At 43.1% G+C, this 15,902-nt stretch overlaps 1 protein-coding gene across 3 annotated transcripts in view; it reads right to left on the reverse strand.

Moving 5' to 3' along the window:
- Nucleotides 1–285: 285 nt before the first annotated feature.
- The window catches only part of LOC138207895 (membrane-associated phosphatidylinositol transfer protein 2-like), a 51,369-nt gene continuing 35,752 nt past the window's right edge, over nucleotides 286–15,902 (reverse strand). For 2 of the 3 annotated variants that reach the window (XM_069165477.1, XM_069165469.1), the window contains 17 exons: nucleotides 15,243–15,396; nucleotides 14,958–15,144; nucleotides 14,725–14,844; nucleotides 13,339–13,550; nucleotides 13,077–13,252; nucleotides 11,702–11,872; nucleotides 11,469–11,609; nucleotides 10,629–10,790; nucleotides 10,245–10,523; nucleotides 9,722–9,870; nucleotides 9,420–9,536; nucleotides 8,781–8,897; nucleotides 8,544–8,692; nucleotides 8,295–8,444; nucleotides 7,394–7,577; nucleotides 7,181–7,309; nucleotides 286–6,667 (listed from right to left, as the gene is read on the reverse strand). In XM_069165477.1, coding sequence (XP_069021578.1) covers nucleotides 6,299–6,667; nucleotides 7,181–7,309; nucleotides 7,394–7,577; nucleotides 8,295–8,444; nucleotides 8,544–8,692; nucleotides 8,781–8,897; nucleotides 9,420–9,536; nucleotides 9,722–9,870; nucleotides 10,245–10,523; nucleotides 10,629–10,790; nucleotides 11,469–11,609; nucleotides 11,702–11,872; nucleotides 13,077–13,252; nucleotides 13,339–13,550; nucleotides 14,725–14,844; nucleotides 14,958–15,144; nucleotides 15,243–15,396 — 2,966 coding nt within the window. In that variant the 3' untranslated portion in view covers nucleotides 286–6,298. The remainder of the gene's footprint in view (nucleotides 6,668–7,180; nucleotides 7,310–7,393; nucleotides 7,578–8,294; nucleotides 8,445–8,543; nucleotides 8,693–8,780; nucleotides 8,898–9,419; nucleotides 9,537–9,721; nucleotides 9,871–10,244; nucleotides 10,524–10,628; nucleotides 10,791–11,468; nucleotides 11,610–11,701; nucleotides 11,873–13,076; nucleotides 13,253–13,338; nucleotides 13,551–14,724; nucleotides 14,845–14,957; nucleotides 15,145–15,242; nucleotides 15,397–15,902) is intronic. The other variant, XM_069165485.1, reaches the window with a different exon arrangement.

The following is a 15,902-nucleotide window of genomic DNA, read 5'->3' on the forward strand; positions in this document are numbered from 1 at the left end:
CTTTAAAAATCAATGAAATGATTGTTTTAACTGTCAAAACATTTGATTGTTTTTCTGTTGAGGATTTGTTCACTACCTAAAGCTCAGAAATAGCCGTCTGTTAGCAATAGTCTCATATTTTATCGATCTTAATGAGAATTGGCACATTACCCCAAAAATGCAAAAAAGCTGAGCTGAAGCTGCAGGTCTCTAAGTGTGTTACTTCTTATCTGAAAGTGGAAATAATCTCAAATATGATCTGCAGATTTTGCCACACACATTTCATGAAACAGCAAAGACATGGTGGACAACATAACTGGTTTATTGTTGATAAGCATGAAGGTTACATAGTTCCAATCTGATTAGATGACATGCAACAGCTTTGTTAAATAGTTTCTTCTCTGTTAATGTGATTTTTACTTCTCCATGCACCCACTGCTGACTGAAAACATACCAGTTATATATCTCAAAGGTTTTGTAAAATACTCCAGTTTTGGAAAAATAGGTACGGCAAGTCCTATAAAATGCTCAGCAGTTGATTTGTTGTAAAGAGACAGCAGAGGTCAACAGTAGCTCGAGTATAAATAGTGTCCAGGAGGTGTGAAACACAGCTGCAGGTTGTTTGTTTGTTTTGTGTGTGTGTGTGTGTGTGTGTGTGTGTGTGTGTGTATGTGTGTGTGTGTGTGTGTGTGTGTGTGTGTGTGTGTGTGTGAGTTGTATTGTGGAGGATTTGTGCCTCTGCTGCGACTGGAACGATCATATTGCACTGGTAAAAACAAACAAAAAAAACTTCCTGTGTTGGTCCGCAGCCTTCATGACCGAATAAAATGCTACATTTTTCAAATATATTTCACCTGAAATTTTCCAGAGTAACATCATGAATCCTTCACGTAAATAAAGAACTTTCAACCATATAAGTCCTACATATACATCTTTACAGTATGTACACACTGACACATCCAGGATCCAGATGGGCGGACATTCAACTCAGCAGCCAAACGGCCGACGGGGAACAAAGTGTTGGTATCCCAAAAAAAAAAAAAAAAAAAAACCTGCCCACCCACGACACAACGGAAATGCACAGCGAAAAAGTCCAGGCAGGAATAGCTTATAGTCCTCGCTCGATCTGCACTCTCAGATCCAAATATTTTCCTGTTCAAGACCGTTTTCTTTCTCAGACATGGACGACAGTAAAAAAACATGAAGCCACCTGATCAGAATCCAGTCAGAACAGGGATTACTCAACTGTAGTTCCACTTCCTGCTCTAATAAAAAGGTTGGATAAATCTAAATCAGGGGTTTTCAAACTGTGCGGACCTCCCAGCTGTGTGACGTGAAAAGGAAAAGGGCATGAATGTGTTTGAAAGCAACAGGAAGTGCTTGTTTTTAATTGAACTTTTGATTTGTCCCACTTAACTCGGTCAAATATTACAGCACAGACGTGATTTACACTTTACAAGGACATTATTATTCTAAATGTCCTTCGTTAAATGAGCATCCAATATCTCCTGAAAAATCAGGGGAAAAAAAATGTTTTTATAAATGCAGAACTTGACTGCGAATTGTCACATTTTTAGGTTTTCCTTGGTATCACAGTAATCCAGTGTTGGCAGTCTGTAGATTCATTGGTACAGTGCAAACAGGAACTACTAATAGATAATTCGGTATATTTCTAATGGTGTCAAAATGTAAACAAGTATAGGTTTAAAAATTTTTTTTTTAAAGCTGAGCTCCAGTTTGTGCCACTCGTTGGAGTCACAGAGGTAACCGTTGTTCTTAACATACATTAACTTCCTTTTTAAATACTTACTATAGTTATGAATGTATATTTAGATTCTTCCAACTCTTCTAAACATCTGGATAACAAAAAAAAGATGTTTAACTCATTTACAAAGTTGTGACTGTCACAGAATCAAAACAAACATAGCAACTAGGAAAACGGTTTTAAAATACATCATTTACGTTTAGCAAACAATATTTTTTTGTCCAGATGTTTAAAGGAATTTCTGTAAATATGTCAGAACAGCTTTAAGTATTTTTAAATGACATTCTTGGTTTTCTTAACATTGCCAGATTATTAATTTAATGAAAAGCCATTGACTGTATACAAAAATGGACATTGTCTGAAAAGTGAAGCCAGTGTTGAAATACCTTGAAGTGCAATACCACTGATGACCACTTGGTGCCATTATGGTGTAATTTGCTAAATTCCCCTCCTTCTGATCTGAAAATAATTCAATCATTCATTAGATATTCGGCTTCAAAGAGAGCTCTTTTTGGGGGCGTGTCTGGTTTGATTGACATGCCTGTGATGCACAGTCAGGTTTCTGGCATAAGTGGGCGGGGCATAACGTCCTCGTGTCAGATCCACTAGCTCGTCCAAACATGGCCACTTTTGGCTCCAAAAAAAACAAGCTGGCGAGACACACCAATTGGTGACATCACGACGAGTTGCCACTTGAGAACAAATAAACGTTTAGCGCTCTGATGTGAATGTATGCTAACAGGTGAGCGGCACAAACTGGGTCAAGCCGACGGTACACTTACTTCCAAAGCATTATGGGAACTGTATTTCCAATAATGTATCAAAAAGATGACTAATGCTAATAATAAAAGGACGATGGATGGTGTTTGGGGGGGGGATGCCACAGTGCCCGACTTTGAAAACCCCTGCTCTAAGTTCTTCTCTCGTCTTCTCCGTTTGGCACATATACTTAACATTATTTTCAGAACCTGACAAAATGTACAAACGTGTACAAACCTGCACGACAGAAATAAAAAGCGTCATGCACTACAGAGGTGTTAGAACGTAGCGGCATGAGATGGTGACTACAGCGTATCTCCAGCGTCAACTAGTGCAAAAAATAACAATGAGGTTACACAGTTGATCGACTACAGTATTATTCGAGGATGGTTTTGGCTTTTCGTGGAGGGTCAAAGACGTCGCTGATCACTCAGAGTGGAAACGGACACGCTCCCGTGTCGAGTGGAAGCTGAGTGTAAAACAACGGCAGAGTAACATGAAGCGGACGAGTTATGCGGCCGCTCCACACATCCGTACTCACTCCGAAAGGTTTAACAGGATTAAAGGGAAAGTTTGCGATCTTTTCAGGCTTAAAACAAAGTCTCGTTTGAACACTGAAACGCTTTCCTCTGGTTTATACTTTCAATGTAAGTGATGGTGGACAAAACTCAGCTTTTGTCTGTGCAAAACAACATTCAAAATGTTTTTTTTGTTGTTAAGATTAAGCTTCACCAATTTGCGATAGAAAATTAAGCAAATATTTTCCAGGTTAAAATCTTTTTAGGATGAAATTTCCTCTGAGTTCCCGTCTCTCTCCACTGCTGCTCAACGAGGACAAAGAGAAAATTTAAAGATTTAATGATTTAAATGGTTCAAACAACAATAAAAAGATAAATAACTATAGAAAACTAAAACCACTTCATTCATATATAAGAATTAGGGGATGGATATTTTATTTCTTTTTTAGATTCATAAATGTTAAAGTTTCCCAGCATGCTCAATAGAGAGATCGCCCCAAAACTGGATGCAGGAAAGTTGTGCTTCGTTTCTGTCACATCAAATTTAGTGGAGTTGAATATGAGAACTTTCAGAACAAGTTTAATAGCATCTACGTCAACTGACTCTTTTTTATGAGGCTGTTTCTATTTTAAAATCCTCCAAAGACACCACGGTTGACCAGTTTGGACTTGCAGGTGTTCGGCTGTTTCTGATTGCATTTGAGGCAGAATTTTAAATGAAACAGGCTCATAATTTACAGAAAACATCAGTAAATTATTTAATACCTTCAGCAGAGGAAACTCTACTGATGTGCAGCCTGAAACCTGACGGAAATTAGTCCAAAATGCTGTTTTAATGTAAGCAAAATTTGTCCACCATCACATTTGGACCAGTTCCATTCATGACCAGGATGAACAGGAGGAATACTTTCAGTGTTCATACGAGCATCTAATTGTTGTTTTAAAACTGTAAAAAAAACAGCAGACTGATCCTTTAACGTGTGACGGCGGCCTCAGCTCTACAAAACCAGACTATTATTGTGCACATTGTGTTTCTGGACCGGAGATGTGAAGCGGCTTCTTCTTCTTCTTCTACATCCCCTTTGTATGAAAATATTCAGTTCGGTAGACAGAAGCAGCAAAATAATGTTCGCTCTGTGAACTGAAAGAGAGACGGCATCCACATTCAGGATGAATCCTTCAACATTCAAGCTGAATAAATTTCTTCAGTCCATTTGGTTCAAATTCTGGATCAGGTCTCTGTGAGAGTTCAGTTCACTCTGAAAAGAGACAGGCTCCCCAACGGGTCCATCCTCTACGGTATCCTACAAGCCAAAGAGCCGGGGAACACCACACCAGTGTCTCCCAGCAGCAGCAGCAGCACATGTGGGGAACAGAGCGCCACCAGCAGGTGGATCGGAGGTATTGCAAGCAAGATGAATATACTATAAAGGGATTGTTGCTGTGGACTGTACAGAGTTTCAGTTGTTGCTTTAATGCTGCATGCCCTGTTTTTATGCTCTCCGTTCCCTCTGTGGAGTTAAGTGTCTCGTGGGATATTAAGGCCTTGGACGGCCCAGAGGCCTCACTGAAAGGGAAAATACTACAGAGTCTCACACAGGCTGGAACGAAGACGGCGAGCAGGGTGTGTTCAAAAAACACAAATCGGTGATAAACAAGATTGTTCTGTGACGGAGACAATAAGTATTTTCCTCTATGACACAAAATAATCAACGAATCCAGGTCTCACTTGCTTAAAGGGTCAGTTCATCCAAAGTCTCTTTTTTTTTTTTTTTTTTTTTTGTATCGAGAAAAGAAGAGATCCTTTTAGTTTTATGTGTAAGATTTGTCTCCACCACGATAGAGTGGAGGTGAATGGGAACTGTTGGTTTGTGGAGATCAAATGCAGCAACATCAGGCCAGGAAAATTTCCCCGCGGGGCCAGTTAAGTATCATCATATCGTAACGTGATGTAACGTAACGTAGCGTAACGTATTGACTCAAATCGTATCGTAACGTAACTTGACGTAACAAAAGTTATCGTATCCTAACGTGACGTAACGCAACGTAACATAACGTAACGTATCGAAGCATTCAAAACTTCGCCTGCAGCCATGCCAGAAACTCTTGTGAGGCTCTACGTTAATACTGTGGTGCTTTCAGCTAATATGCATGCTAACATGAGAAAAGTGTTAGCATGCTGTCATTTAGCAAGTATAGTGGTTACTATGTTCGACATTGTCAGCATGCTAATTAGCACTAAACACAAAGTGGCCGACAGCTGAGGCCGCCGGGAATCTCTGGGTCTGAGTACACTCCATGAAGAATAGTTTCCAGTCAGCCTAATGGGCATCGACCTCGGGTTTACAGCAACTTTTAACCAATGATTGGTGTCTGTATATAGTTAAAAAGAAATCCTATTTGCACGTCGTGCGCCAACAATAAAAAAAATGAAATCACTCCGATCCACTTTGGCGTTGAACATGTTGACAAACAGACCCGACCCGATTAGAGTAAAATAAACCAAGACCTCAAGTTTATCATCCACATCCACAGACCTCAAAAGGGACCATTTTCATGGAGAGAAAGTTGTTTTTCATCTTCAGATATTTTTGGGTGAATAAAAATAAAACAATCTGCCTAATGCGAACCAGAAAAGATGAGATAAAACATGTTTTTTTTTTGTCAAATTTGGATGAACTGACCCTTCAAATTGAGATTTGCTCTCTCTTTCCTTGGTTTTCTCTTTTAGCATCATCAGAGGTCTTCATACTTCTTGCCAGTCGTCGCTGGGTGGTGTGTTGTGTTCGAAACTGTGGGACTTTAGAAACTGAGGTGAAGGTCGTTGCCTCGGACCTCGTTGGCCGACCGTCTGAAAATGAATCCGGCTCTGCAGTTTGTCCTGAGCTCATGAACATGAATGCTGTTTGAAGAAGGGGGGAAGGGAAGGGGGGAGTCCCGTTACACGAGATGAGTTTAAGGCTTACCATATTTCATTTAATCCTTCCTTGTGTTGTTGTTGTTTTAAATAGTTAGTGATGTATCCTATAAAAGAATGAATGTGAAAGAGTCATGCTACAGAACTGTTTTGTTCTCTGGGTCCCTCTCGGCCTGATGAGTCCACTCCTCCTGGACGGATTGCTCCTTTCTAACCTCTACGTGTGTTATTCACGCTAAATCCCTAAATTTTACTTTAATATATATCCTATAAACTCTCCTGTCTTCTATCTTTGTCCAGTCCAGAGATCATGGCGGCTCCGGCAGGGTCCTTTTAACACCATAGCTCCTGTTCTGGACCCTACTTGGGACCCAGTAACCCCCCGCTGCCCTCCTTGGTGCTCCCGCTGCGGCCCCAGCAGCCCGCTGCTATGCTCATGCTCCTCTGGGTTGCCGCGGTGACCCCTCGGTCCCGCCCCACCTCGCTCTGGCTCAGCGTGCGCTCGGTCCGGCCCGGCGGGATCGGAGAGGTTGAGCCCGACCCGCCGGGCTGCTTGGACGAGATGGTGCGAAAGATGTGGTTGCGTTTCCGGAGGAAGTCTCCGCCGGCGGCGCCCAGACCGAAGCTGCTCTTGCGCAGGACCATGCGGGTGCTGGCGGGCTTGGCGGGGCGGGACCTCTGGTTGTACTCCAGCTGGGACAGGTGGGAGGCGTAGCCATCCGCGATGAACTAGAACAGACAGGAGGTCGATAAAATAAGGTTTACTCAATGTTTAATAGACAGAAAATCTCCCGACAGAGGAGAAGCTGAGCTCAAACAAAGAAAACAATGGTAAAGTTAAAATTTTGTCAGGTAATATACTTTTTTTTTAGATATTTTATTGAATTTACAACCCAAAAAGTTGCTGATTTCTTTAAATATCATTAACATTAGTAGTTTATAGTTAATATTGTGAAAGATTAAAAGTGATTCACTTAAACTCACCGCCAACACCACGCCCTCTCAAACTGTACTGAAATGCCCTTTATGGACTCTTACGACCGTTTTTATAATATATGTTTATAGGATTATATTTTGCATTATTTCGTTATTTTTGCATTGTTTTGCTCTTTGTTGTTTTTCGGTGAAGCGTTTTGTTTTTATGCATAAACCTGCATGAAAATGACAAATTGCACTTCAATAAAAGACTACGATAAGTCAAATGTTTGGAGGAGTGTTTGCTCTCTGGATTTTATTCCGTACCTGACACTGGTGCTGCATCTTCTTCGTGGGCCGTCCCACTATGTAGATGTGGGACGACGGCAGGCCGATAGACGTGTACACAGAGATGTCTTTACTGGAGCCGTAGGCCGCACAGATCCTCATGTGGGCCTGATCAAAGAGAGACGGGTCAGCTTTCAAAGACTGGACGGATTTTATTATGCCGCTCACACCGGCATCCCCCACCCTACTTACCTCGTTGATGATGGACTTGAGGAAGTTGGCCTTGTGTCGCAGCGGGTCGTGAACCAGCCCGTCGCAGAAGGAGACGATGCCGTGAGGGAAGTTGTGCTGAGAGAGCCAGGCCACCACGCGCTGCTTCTGCATGTCGGGACGACCCGTCACGTACACGATCAAGTAGCCCAAGTCCTGCCAGTACCTGCAGCCAGTAAGGAAGGAAAGGCGCAAAGTGTTCAGAGACCGGACACGTCCGTATCAGTCGAGTAGCATCAGCTGGGTTCATTCATGCTGCACATCCACTGGTTCGTTTCTCAGCCGCTTGGCTATCAGCTGACCGAGGTTTCATCTGTTAAAAGGGACTTTTTCCTGTTTTCTTCCTGTTAAAAACAAACTTTTCCTTTCCGCTGTCCGAGGTTTCGTCATGTTAAATGGGAGTTTTTCCTTTCCAATGTAAGAGGCTTTCTTTTTGTTAAAATAATGGTTTTACTGCTAAAAGGTGTTGGAGGTTTTCTTCTTGTTCAAATTTTGTTTTTCCTTTCTACTGTATGAGGTTTTTCATCTTGTTAAAAATAAGTTTTTCCTTTTTACCGTTGGAGGTTTTTCTTCCTGTTAAAAGGGCATTTTTCCTTCCCGCTGTCGCTCATGTGGGAGTTGTTAAATTGTTGGGTTCCTCTGTTAAGTGCCCTGAGATGTCTTATGTTTTGATTCGGCTAACGATCTCTCCTTATTCAAAATGTTAATTCGTTGGTACCAGTCAAAGGTTTGTGCACAAGTTCAACAGTTTTTTTTATTATTTTTGTGCAACTCTTGAATGAGAAGGTGTCCACACTCTTGACTGTATCGCTATATAGATAACCTGTATATTTATGTATGTTGGTGTTTATTACTGCAGAGTCGACCTACAGAGTATCCTCACCTCACCACATCCACTGCTCCAGCTCGAACCTTCGGGTCGCTCCCCATTATCGACACACTGGCAGCAAAAGACCCATCAATACTGAATACAACAAACTCCGTTCCTCGTGGTACGATGGTCAGGTGGCTGTCTGCAACTGTGTGGTCGCCCCTGTTTGAGAAACAGCAGAGGGAAGTAGTCAAGTAATTATAAAAAGAGATTTCAAAGAATGTACTTTTTTTTTTTTGTAAAATAACAAACTCAGCCTACCTGACCACCATTTTGACAGGATACACCCCGATACTGAGCCTTTTATTCTCAGGGATTACAAATGAGATACGACCGCTGCTGTTAGTGAGCTCTGTGTTGAAGTACACCCACTCTCCAGACGGAGGCTGGGTCATGATGTGGATGTCAATCTGTAGAGGAAAGAAAAGACCTTTTAAACACGACAATGACTCAGCGGTGAGTCCAAAACTCTTCCTTTTTTGGTTCCTTATTATTCACCTTCTCTCCGGTGAGGGTCACCATGTCCAGAGGGCCGTACATGAAGCGTCCCGACACCATCTGCACGCCGTCCTCTGTGAACACGGCGTCGTTCACGCGGTGGTTCGCAGTCACATTCTGAAGAAGAAGAAAACAAAACAGGAAATCGGTTTCACTTCTTCTTCAAAACATCTTTAAACTGACTCCTCTTACTGTTCAGCTGTCACAACCCAGATTAAAAAAAAGTGTTGGAAAGAAATATGCTAATCTGTGTTTATTTATCGAGTTTAAATCATCATTGTTTTGTTGACTTTTGTTGTTTTTGTCATTTTATGAAACCACTTAATTTGTGTTAAACACTGATGGTAAACCAGGTCAGAGAGGATCAGCAGATTCTCCAAAGAACCCTAATATATGTTAGTGGTTCATGATAAAGGAGTTCCTCAGGGAACCATGTTGGATCCTCCACAGTTTTAATCATCAGAATCTCAAACATCAAAAAACATCCACTCAAGTTATTTTCATGAATAAACTTAATATTTTAAATCTCCTTTCAGCTTGAAGCCTTCTGTATTACCTGTTTTCTTTCATTTTTTTTAAATAATAAATTAGAGAAGTAGACATGCCCTTAAAAAAAAATTTTTTTTTTAAACATCTTACCCGAATTTTAACGTGAGTCCTCTTACGTAGCCACTTCTCCCGAGGTTTGGACGGCGTGAATTCAGACACTTCTTTCCCATCCAGCTCCAAAATACTGGAGTTCTCATGTCTCATGACCTACAACAGAAAAAGCCAATAAATAAACTAGAATATCTGAAAATTATCCCTGTTTCATGTTCAAGTTGTAAATGTTTACCGTAAGAGGATGCTAAAAAATATATTTAACAACTTAGTTGCAAAAAATCAAGACATTTCCAAACTGAAGATGAAAGGCATAAAAATCAAGAGTCTGTAGTGCGAACCTGTCTGAGCAGGAAAGAGACGGCGTCTGTGGACTCCCAGTAGGACGCGTGGAAGAGGTGAGGCAGAGCCACCGTTGGGAATGCTGTCAGGGCATCGGGACAGTAGAGAGCGTAGTCCAGCCTCTTACTGCCCCACCACCGGGAGGCGACTACAGCAACAGGGGACAAAAAGAGAGAGACGGTCAGCATCCGGTATGTTGATCTGTGTGTTTCTTCTGCTCAGTAGGAGGTGAAGACTTCAGGAGAGGTGTGCTGTGAAGAGGTTCAAAACAAAACAGCTGTTCAGTCTCTTCGAGGAGCTTGTCAGTGTTGTATTTTGTAGTTTTGTGGTCAGGAAAAGTGTTTCTCTGGAGTTCAGGAGAAGGGTTTTGGATGTTATTTGTAATTTCTGGAAACAAAGCTACTGCGGAAGACTATCGGAGAGAGGAAGAGTCCAGAGGAGGAAGGACAAACAGCACAAGGAATGAGGACGGATTCGAGCATCCTTCCCTCATCTCCTCTCTCACTACAGCTCCCAGGGTACCTTGTTCTATGTTCTTCAGCACCCTGGGCGACGGAGGCGGCGTGCTGATGTCTGTGATGTCAGACGTGACGTCGGTGAGGTCAGGCGTGAGGTCAGAGGTCACGTCAGAGCTGGTGTCCGAGCTCTGCTCTGAGTCCACGCCATTGAGCCTCGGGAACACCTGACGGATTTTCTTGGGCGAGCGAAGCGACGGGCTCCGCGCGGCTAACCTACTGTAGGGCAGAGCCAGCTGGGACAGCAGACCGGGCCGTTTAGCGTGGCTCACCGCACATTTGGGGGCTGAGGGGATGTTTGGAGGGACGAAACGAGAACGTCAACATATAAAACTATGAGCTTGGAGACCAGAAACGTGGGTCGGACGCAGGAGGCGGGAGGGGAGCTTACTGGTGGCGATGTTGGAGGCGGTGTAGGACTCGGCAAGGCCCGACACCTGGCTGGCGATGCTGGCCTCGCTGGCCCTGCGGCTGCAGCGGAGGTGAGGAATCCCCGGCGATGTGCAGGGTGGGTACTGGCCGTCCACAAAAACATGTGAGTGGAGAGAATCCGCTGTGGAAACAGAAAAGAAAATTGGTCCATAAAATCAATAAATCGATTTTTTTTTTTTTTTAATTTTTTTTATTTAGAGTGCAGCTTTGGGATAATGAAGCTATTTCTGGTTCAAACAGATTGAGTGTAGTCTTGTTTGTGAGAATTGATAGTATCCTTGAGATACACGATTTTGTCATGATACTGTATATTTCCATAAATTGAATAATAAAATTCTTGAAACTTACAAATTTATCAATAAAATAATTTAGGCAAATTTGGGATCATAATTCGGGATCCCTTTATTCCTCACTGCAAATATGATGATTATAATGCTCTGTTTTTGGTCTCCACCACTTCCTGAGAGAGAGATATGACTCTTCATATGACCTTTTTCTTTAAAAACAGCTGCCTGCTGGGGCTGAAAATGACTGACGAGAGCAGAATTTTTGTGAAATTCTATCTGAGTGCAGACATACAGTGAAATTACAAATCCTCGAGGAAGCAGGGAGTATTTGAGTCCGAGGAAAGACTTTTTAAAGAGAATACGTGTTTGTGAAAAATAAAATCATGCTCTCAAATTGAAAGAGTAATATACCTCCATACATTTCCCTTCAAAATAACTAAAGGACGGCGTCAGATAAACTATACAAAAAAAAGATTTAAAAAAAAAAAAAAAAGAACAGGACTGAAACTAACTGTCTGTGTGGAGCTGAGACGTCTGCCAGTTGAGGACGGGGACGGGGATGGAGGTCTCACTGATGGTGCTGTCCTGCCAGCGGTGGTACGCTGCGCCGCCGGACTCCATCAGAAGCTGAGGGTTACTCTGAACCGTCTCAACTGAGAAGACAGAAACGTGCAAAAGATGCAAAAAGCTTACAAACATGTAGAAGGAGTTATAAAGCAGGGAAACGTCTTGAGCGTGGACTCACCCAAGAGAGCAGAGTGTCCGTCACCCAGGGGAAAGCGCTGATAGCGGGGGACGCTGAAGGGAGGCAGCAGGTGGAACCTCTTGTCCAGGAGAGGCTCGAGGCGCGAGGCCGAGGGGTCGGCCGGATGAAACAGGTTGTAGACCTGCTGACAGGCCGGACGCAGCGCCGACACTGGAACAGAAAACACAAGGAGAGTTTAACCCTTTAAACCCTACAGGGAGAAGACTTACCAAAACTATTATTAAAATATGGACATATATACTGATATTTACACATCTGAACAAATCTCACAAGTGTTCCCTTTATTATAATTTTTTTTTTTTTTTTTAATATATATATAATTTTTTATTGTGGTTGCAGAGATATACTCTTTTTATTATGAGTTAAAAAGAGGAGAGACAACTGTTCCGTAAAACTAATAACAGAACCAACTGCAGAGTTCACAGATGTAAGACAAAAAATAGGAGGTGGAAATGTCGAGAAAAAAGACGAAACAAAATTCATTTTAAGGTTAAAGTCAAACTTTTGAGAATAAATCAAACTTCTTGTTTTGTGCATATGATTCTAGGAGATGCCTTGTTTACTTGTTTAATCCTGAAGGTGTGAGTGGATGCTTCATTTTGCTTCTCAACATTTTGACTTGAAATTTCAGCTTTATCCTCAAAGTTTTTACTTTATTCTTAAAATTTCAACTTTATTTTCAACATTTTGTCTTTTTTCTTGATAGTTACATTTTATTGTCAAACTATAAAAACAATCGTCCTCTTCTTCCTGGTCTTGTCATACAAATCATGACACTCGCAGATGACGTGAATAACATTGATTATCTCATAAAATGCACACGTCTTTATTTGATCCTTTTGGTAACTAACAATGACCAAATCTAAAACTGCATAATAGAAATATTGACATAAACTTATAGAAAGAATATTACAGGGAGCGATTTTTGTTCTGTTATTTTTGCCAAATTGTGTGATTATACACAGACAAAGATAAACTTACAGTGGGAAAAAGGCTAAACAAAAAAATGAAAAGACACTCAAACTTTAAATAATCTGTGAACAACTGTAATTATATATTGTTGGTAATCAGTCCAGATGTTCCCGACAGCTGCAGGTCAGTGACCTCTTTTCTTAAAACCCCAAAGGACACACAGAGCAGTAAGATTCGTGCCTGCATGAGCTCAGTCTATCACGTATCAGAAACACGACCTTTGATCCCTAACACCAGCTCCCAGACATGCATCTCACACAGGAAATAACACCACACGCTACAAATAACCACTTCCTGCTTCAACTCATGAGGAACATCAGAATAAAACAAAAAGGAAAAATAAATGGCGGGTGCATGAAAAAGGGAGAAAAGCCTTCCTCACCATCTAACGAGGGCATCACAGTCTTCCTCAGCGCGAGCACCAACCCCAGAGGAGAGCCGAACAGGAAGAAGTCGGTCACATCGAAGTCGAACTTTCCCAGAGAGCCTCCCTCCAACATGGTGCTGTTGCTGGAGCGCCGTGACCCGGGCTCGCCGAGGAGGACGCTGGAGTGAAGACTGCTCACGAAATGAAAAAGAAAATCACACACGAGCTGCAATCTGTCGGGAGTTTATGGCGTTTCGCGCCCACTTCTGTGTCTCACCTGGACAGGAAGGCCTGGTGGTGTTTGATGGTGTCCAGCTCGTACGTGGACGAGTCGCTGCGCTTGCGTGGAAGCGGTTTCTTGGGGTCGTCGGGACCCGAGCAGCGAGGGATGTCGATGTTGCTACGGCTGAGGTGGCGGCTTCCTTCGAGGGACGGCGAGGAAGTAGAGACGCTGTTTATGACGATACCCGGAGACAGAAGGTCCGTGTCCTGAGAGACGGAGAGAGGAAAATGTACTTTGTGTTTACTGCTAATTTGTTAAAAAAAATTATGTGAAAATGCTAAACTACACAGCATGTTGACTTCCAGTAGCTCAAAAACCTGCTAGCATGGCTGCAGACACTTTGAGTTGTTGTACAAAATGCAATAAAAAGGTTCAGGGACTGCTCCTGTTGCGCAAGAACGGAGCGCTGCGCAGCGATGCACCCGCAGCAGCAGGAAGCAACAACCTTCATGAGGAAGTATTCCAGGTGTCGTCTCTTGATCAACATCAGCACCCGAGTTCCACACGTTAACGTGACCGCTGGTACGTGAACGTTTCTGATTTCACCGTGGACCTGAAGCTGGAGCAGAGAAACAGCCGATCTTGGGTAAAATTTTTGGGGACCAGAAAATCTTCAACACGCCTGCTCACAGCCGAGTGTTCCTGAGCCCATGCAGTGATTTCCACTACAGAATGTGGGCTGTTTTTCTATGTGTTAAACTCTGGAAACGGTCAACAGAGACCCTTGAAATGCTTTCAGAAAGTCTACAGCGATGAAGCGACGAGCCGGGCGAGTTCTGAGTGACATTCACGTTTCAAGAGGAGGCGGAGCTTCACCGTCCAAGACTGAAGAAGGCACGTCAGGTCAGGAGACACCAGGTGGGTTTTCTTTGATGTTGGCGGGGTTGTGTCCCCGTGAATTCGTCCCCCCAGAGTCAGACTGTCAACACCGAGTTCTACCGGCGCCTTCTGAAGCATCTGAGGGAAAAACATTCACTGCAAAACACCTGAACTGTGGCACCATGGCAACAGGCTTCTCCACCATGAAAACACGTCTGCTCACAGGGATTTGGCTCCCTGCGACTTCTTTCTGTCTCCAAAAATTTTGACCCAAAATCGATCTGCTCCAGTTTCAGGTCCGTAGTGAAATCACAAATGTTCACGTACCAGTGGAACTCAGGTGATGATGTCGATCAAGAGACGACACCTGGAATACTTCATGAAGGTTGTTGCTTCCTGCTGCTCCGTGTGCATCACTGTGCTGCGCTCCATTGACGCACAACAGGAACAGTCTCTGAACCGTTTTATTGCCCCTCGTTTATACCCAATATACATTTTCTTCTGATTTAGTTATTAATGCTAGAGAACTACTACAGTATGGCTTGTCGTTGTCGTTGGTACCTGGACGCTGATCGCGCTGCCCCGTCTGCTGCTGTTTTGGCTTTCACAGACCATCACCGAGCTGCTGCACAGAGCATCGAAGCCCAGGATGCCTCCGACACAGTCCCCGATAACACACACCTGCATGAGGAAGCAAAAGCACAACACATGAATTTACTCACACATAAATCGGCCGAATCTCTTCCTGCAACACCGAGTCACAGAATCAGATCTCTACTCTTGACCACACCGACCTGGCCGTTGAAAGACGCTCCGTCCAAAGACTTGATGAAGTCGCTGTACACCTGATTGGCCCGTAAGATGACGGTTGCCACGGCGTCCTGGTACTGCGGCGCCGAGGTGGCCAACAGAGGCAGAGCGGCCAGCGGGACGTGGTCCTGGCTGCTGGACAGACAGCCCTCGTAGCTGTAGGGGCTGAGGCTGCAGAGCAGAGAGGAGCACCTTGTTTAACGTCCGCGCCAGCGGGTCGTGCACGTATTGCAGCAGGTTATTAAAAAAAAAAAACGCTGTTTGCTCACTTGGAGACGAGCGAGAACGCGTCGACACACACAGCGGGACAGGGCACCACCCGGATGGCGAGGCGGCCCAGCGCTGCAGGATAATGGACCCTCATCACCGTCTCAAAAGCTCCACTCAGCGTGTTTACGTCTCCCTGCTTGCTGTTCTGTTCACCTGGAATACGAGAACAGGGTCAGACATTTTTGGAGGATCACAAACCATATAAAAAAAATTCTTTAAATTCAGCTCCAAAGAATGCCAGGAAAATAAATGATCTGCAAACATGTGACTTGTTTCTTTTTCATTTTATTTGTACATTTGAACTAATGAGCTAGTTTAATAATCAATCTTTAAATATATAAACTTAAGTGTTTCATTTAAAAGCCCCTAAGCACAACAAATCTTAAAATTTCAACCCGAGTCGAAGGCTGCAGAGTCAGCGGTTAATGCTGCTCTGCCAGGCTAGTTAGCGTTTATCAGCTGCTACTTTTTTCCTACCTTTTAATTTGAAATGTAGCTACTGTCTTATTTATGGGGTACAACAATGACAAATTCAGTTCTTAAGATGCAGGAAGGTCATAGTCTATTTTTTTTAAATCTCAGGAAACAAGAGGCTAAATTAGCTTTAGCTCAGGCTAATGGCGAGCCTCAACAAGCCACCAGTTATTTTACTTCTGTTA

Source organism: Embiotoca jacksoni, unplaced genomic scaffold (genome assembly GCF_022577435.1).
Source record: "Embiotoca jacksoni isolate LCO1_2020_lvr unplaced genomic scaffold, fEmbJac1.0.p SCAF_10, whole genome shotgun sequence".
Classification (NCBI taxonomy): domain Eukaryota; kingdom Metazoa; phylum Chordata; class Actinopteri; family Embiotocidae; genus Embiotoca; species Embiotoca jacksoni.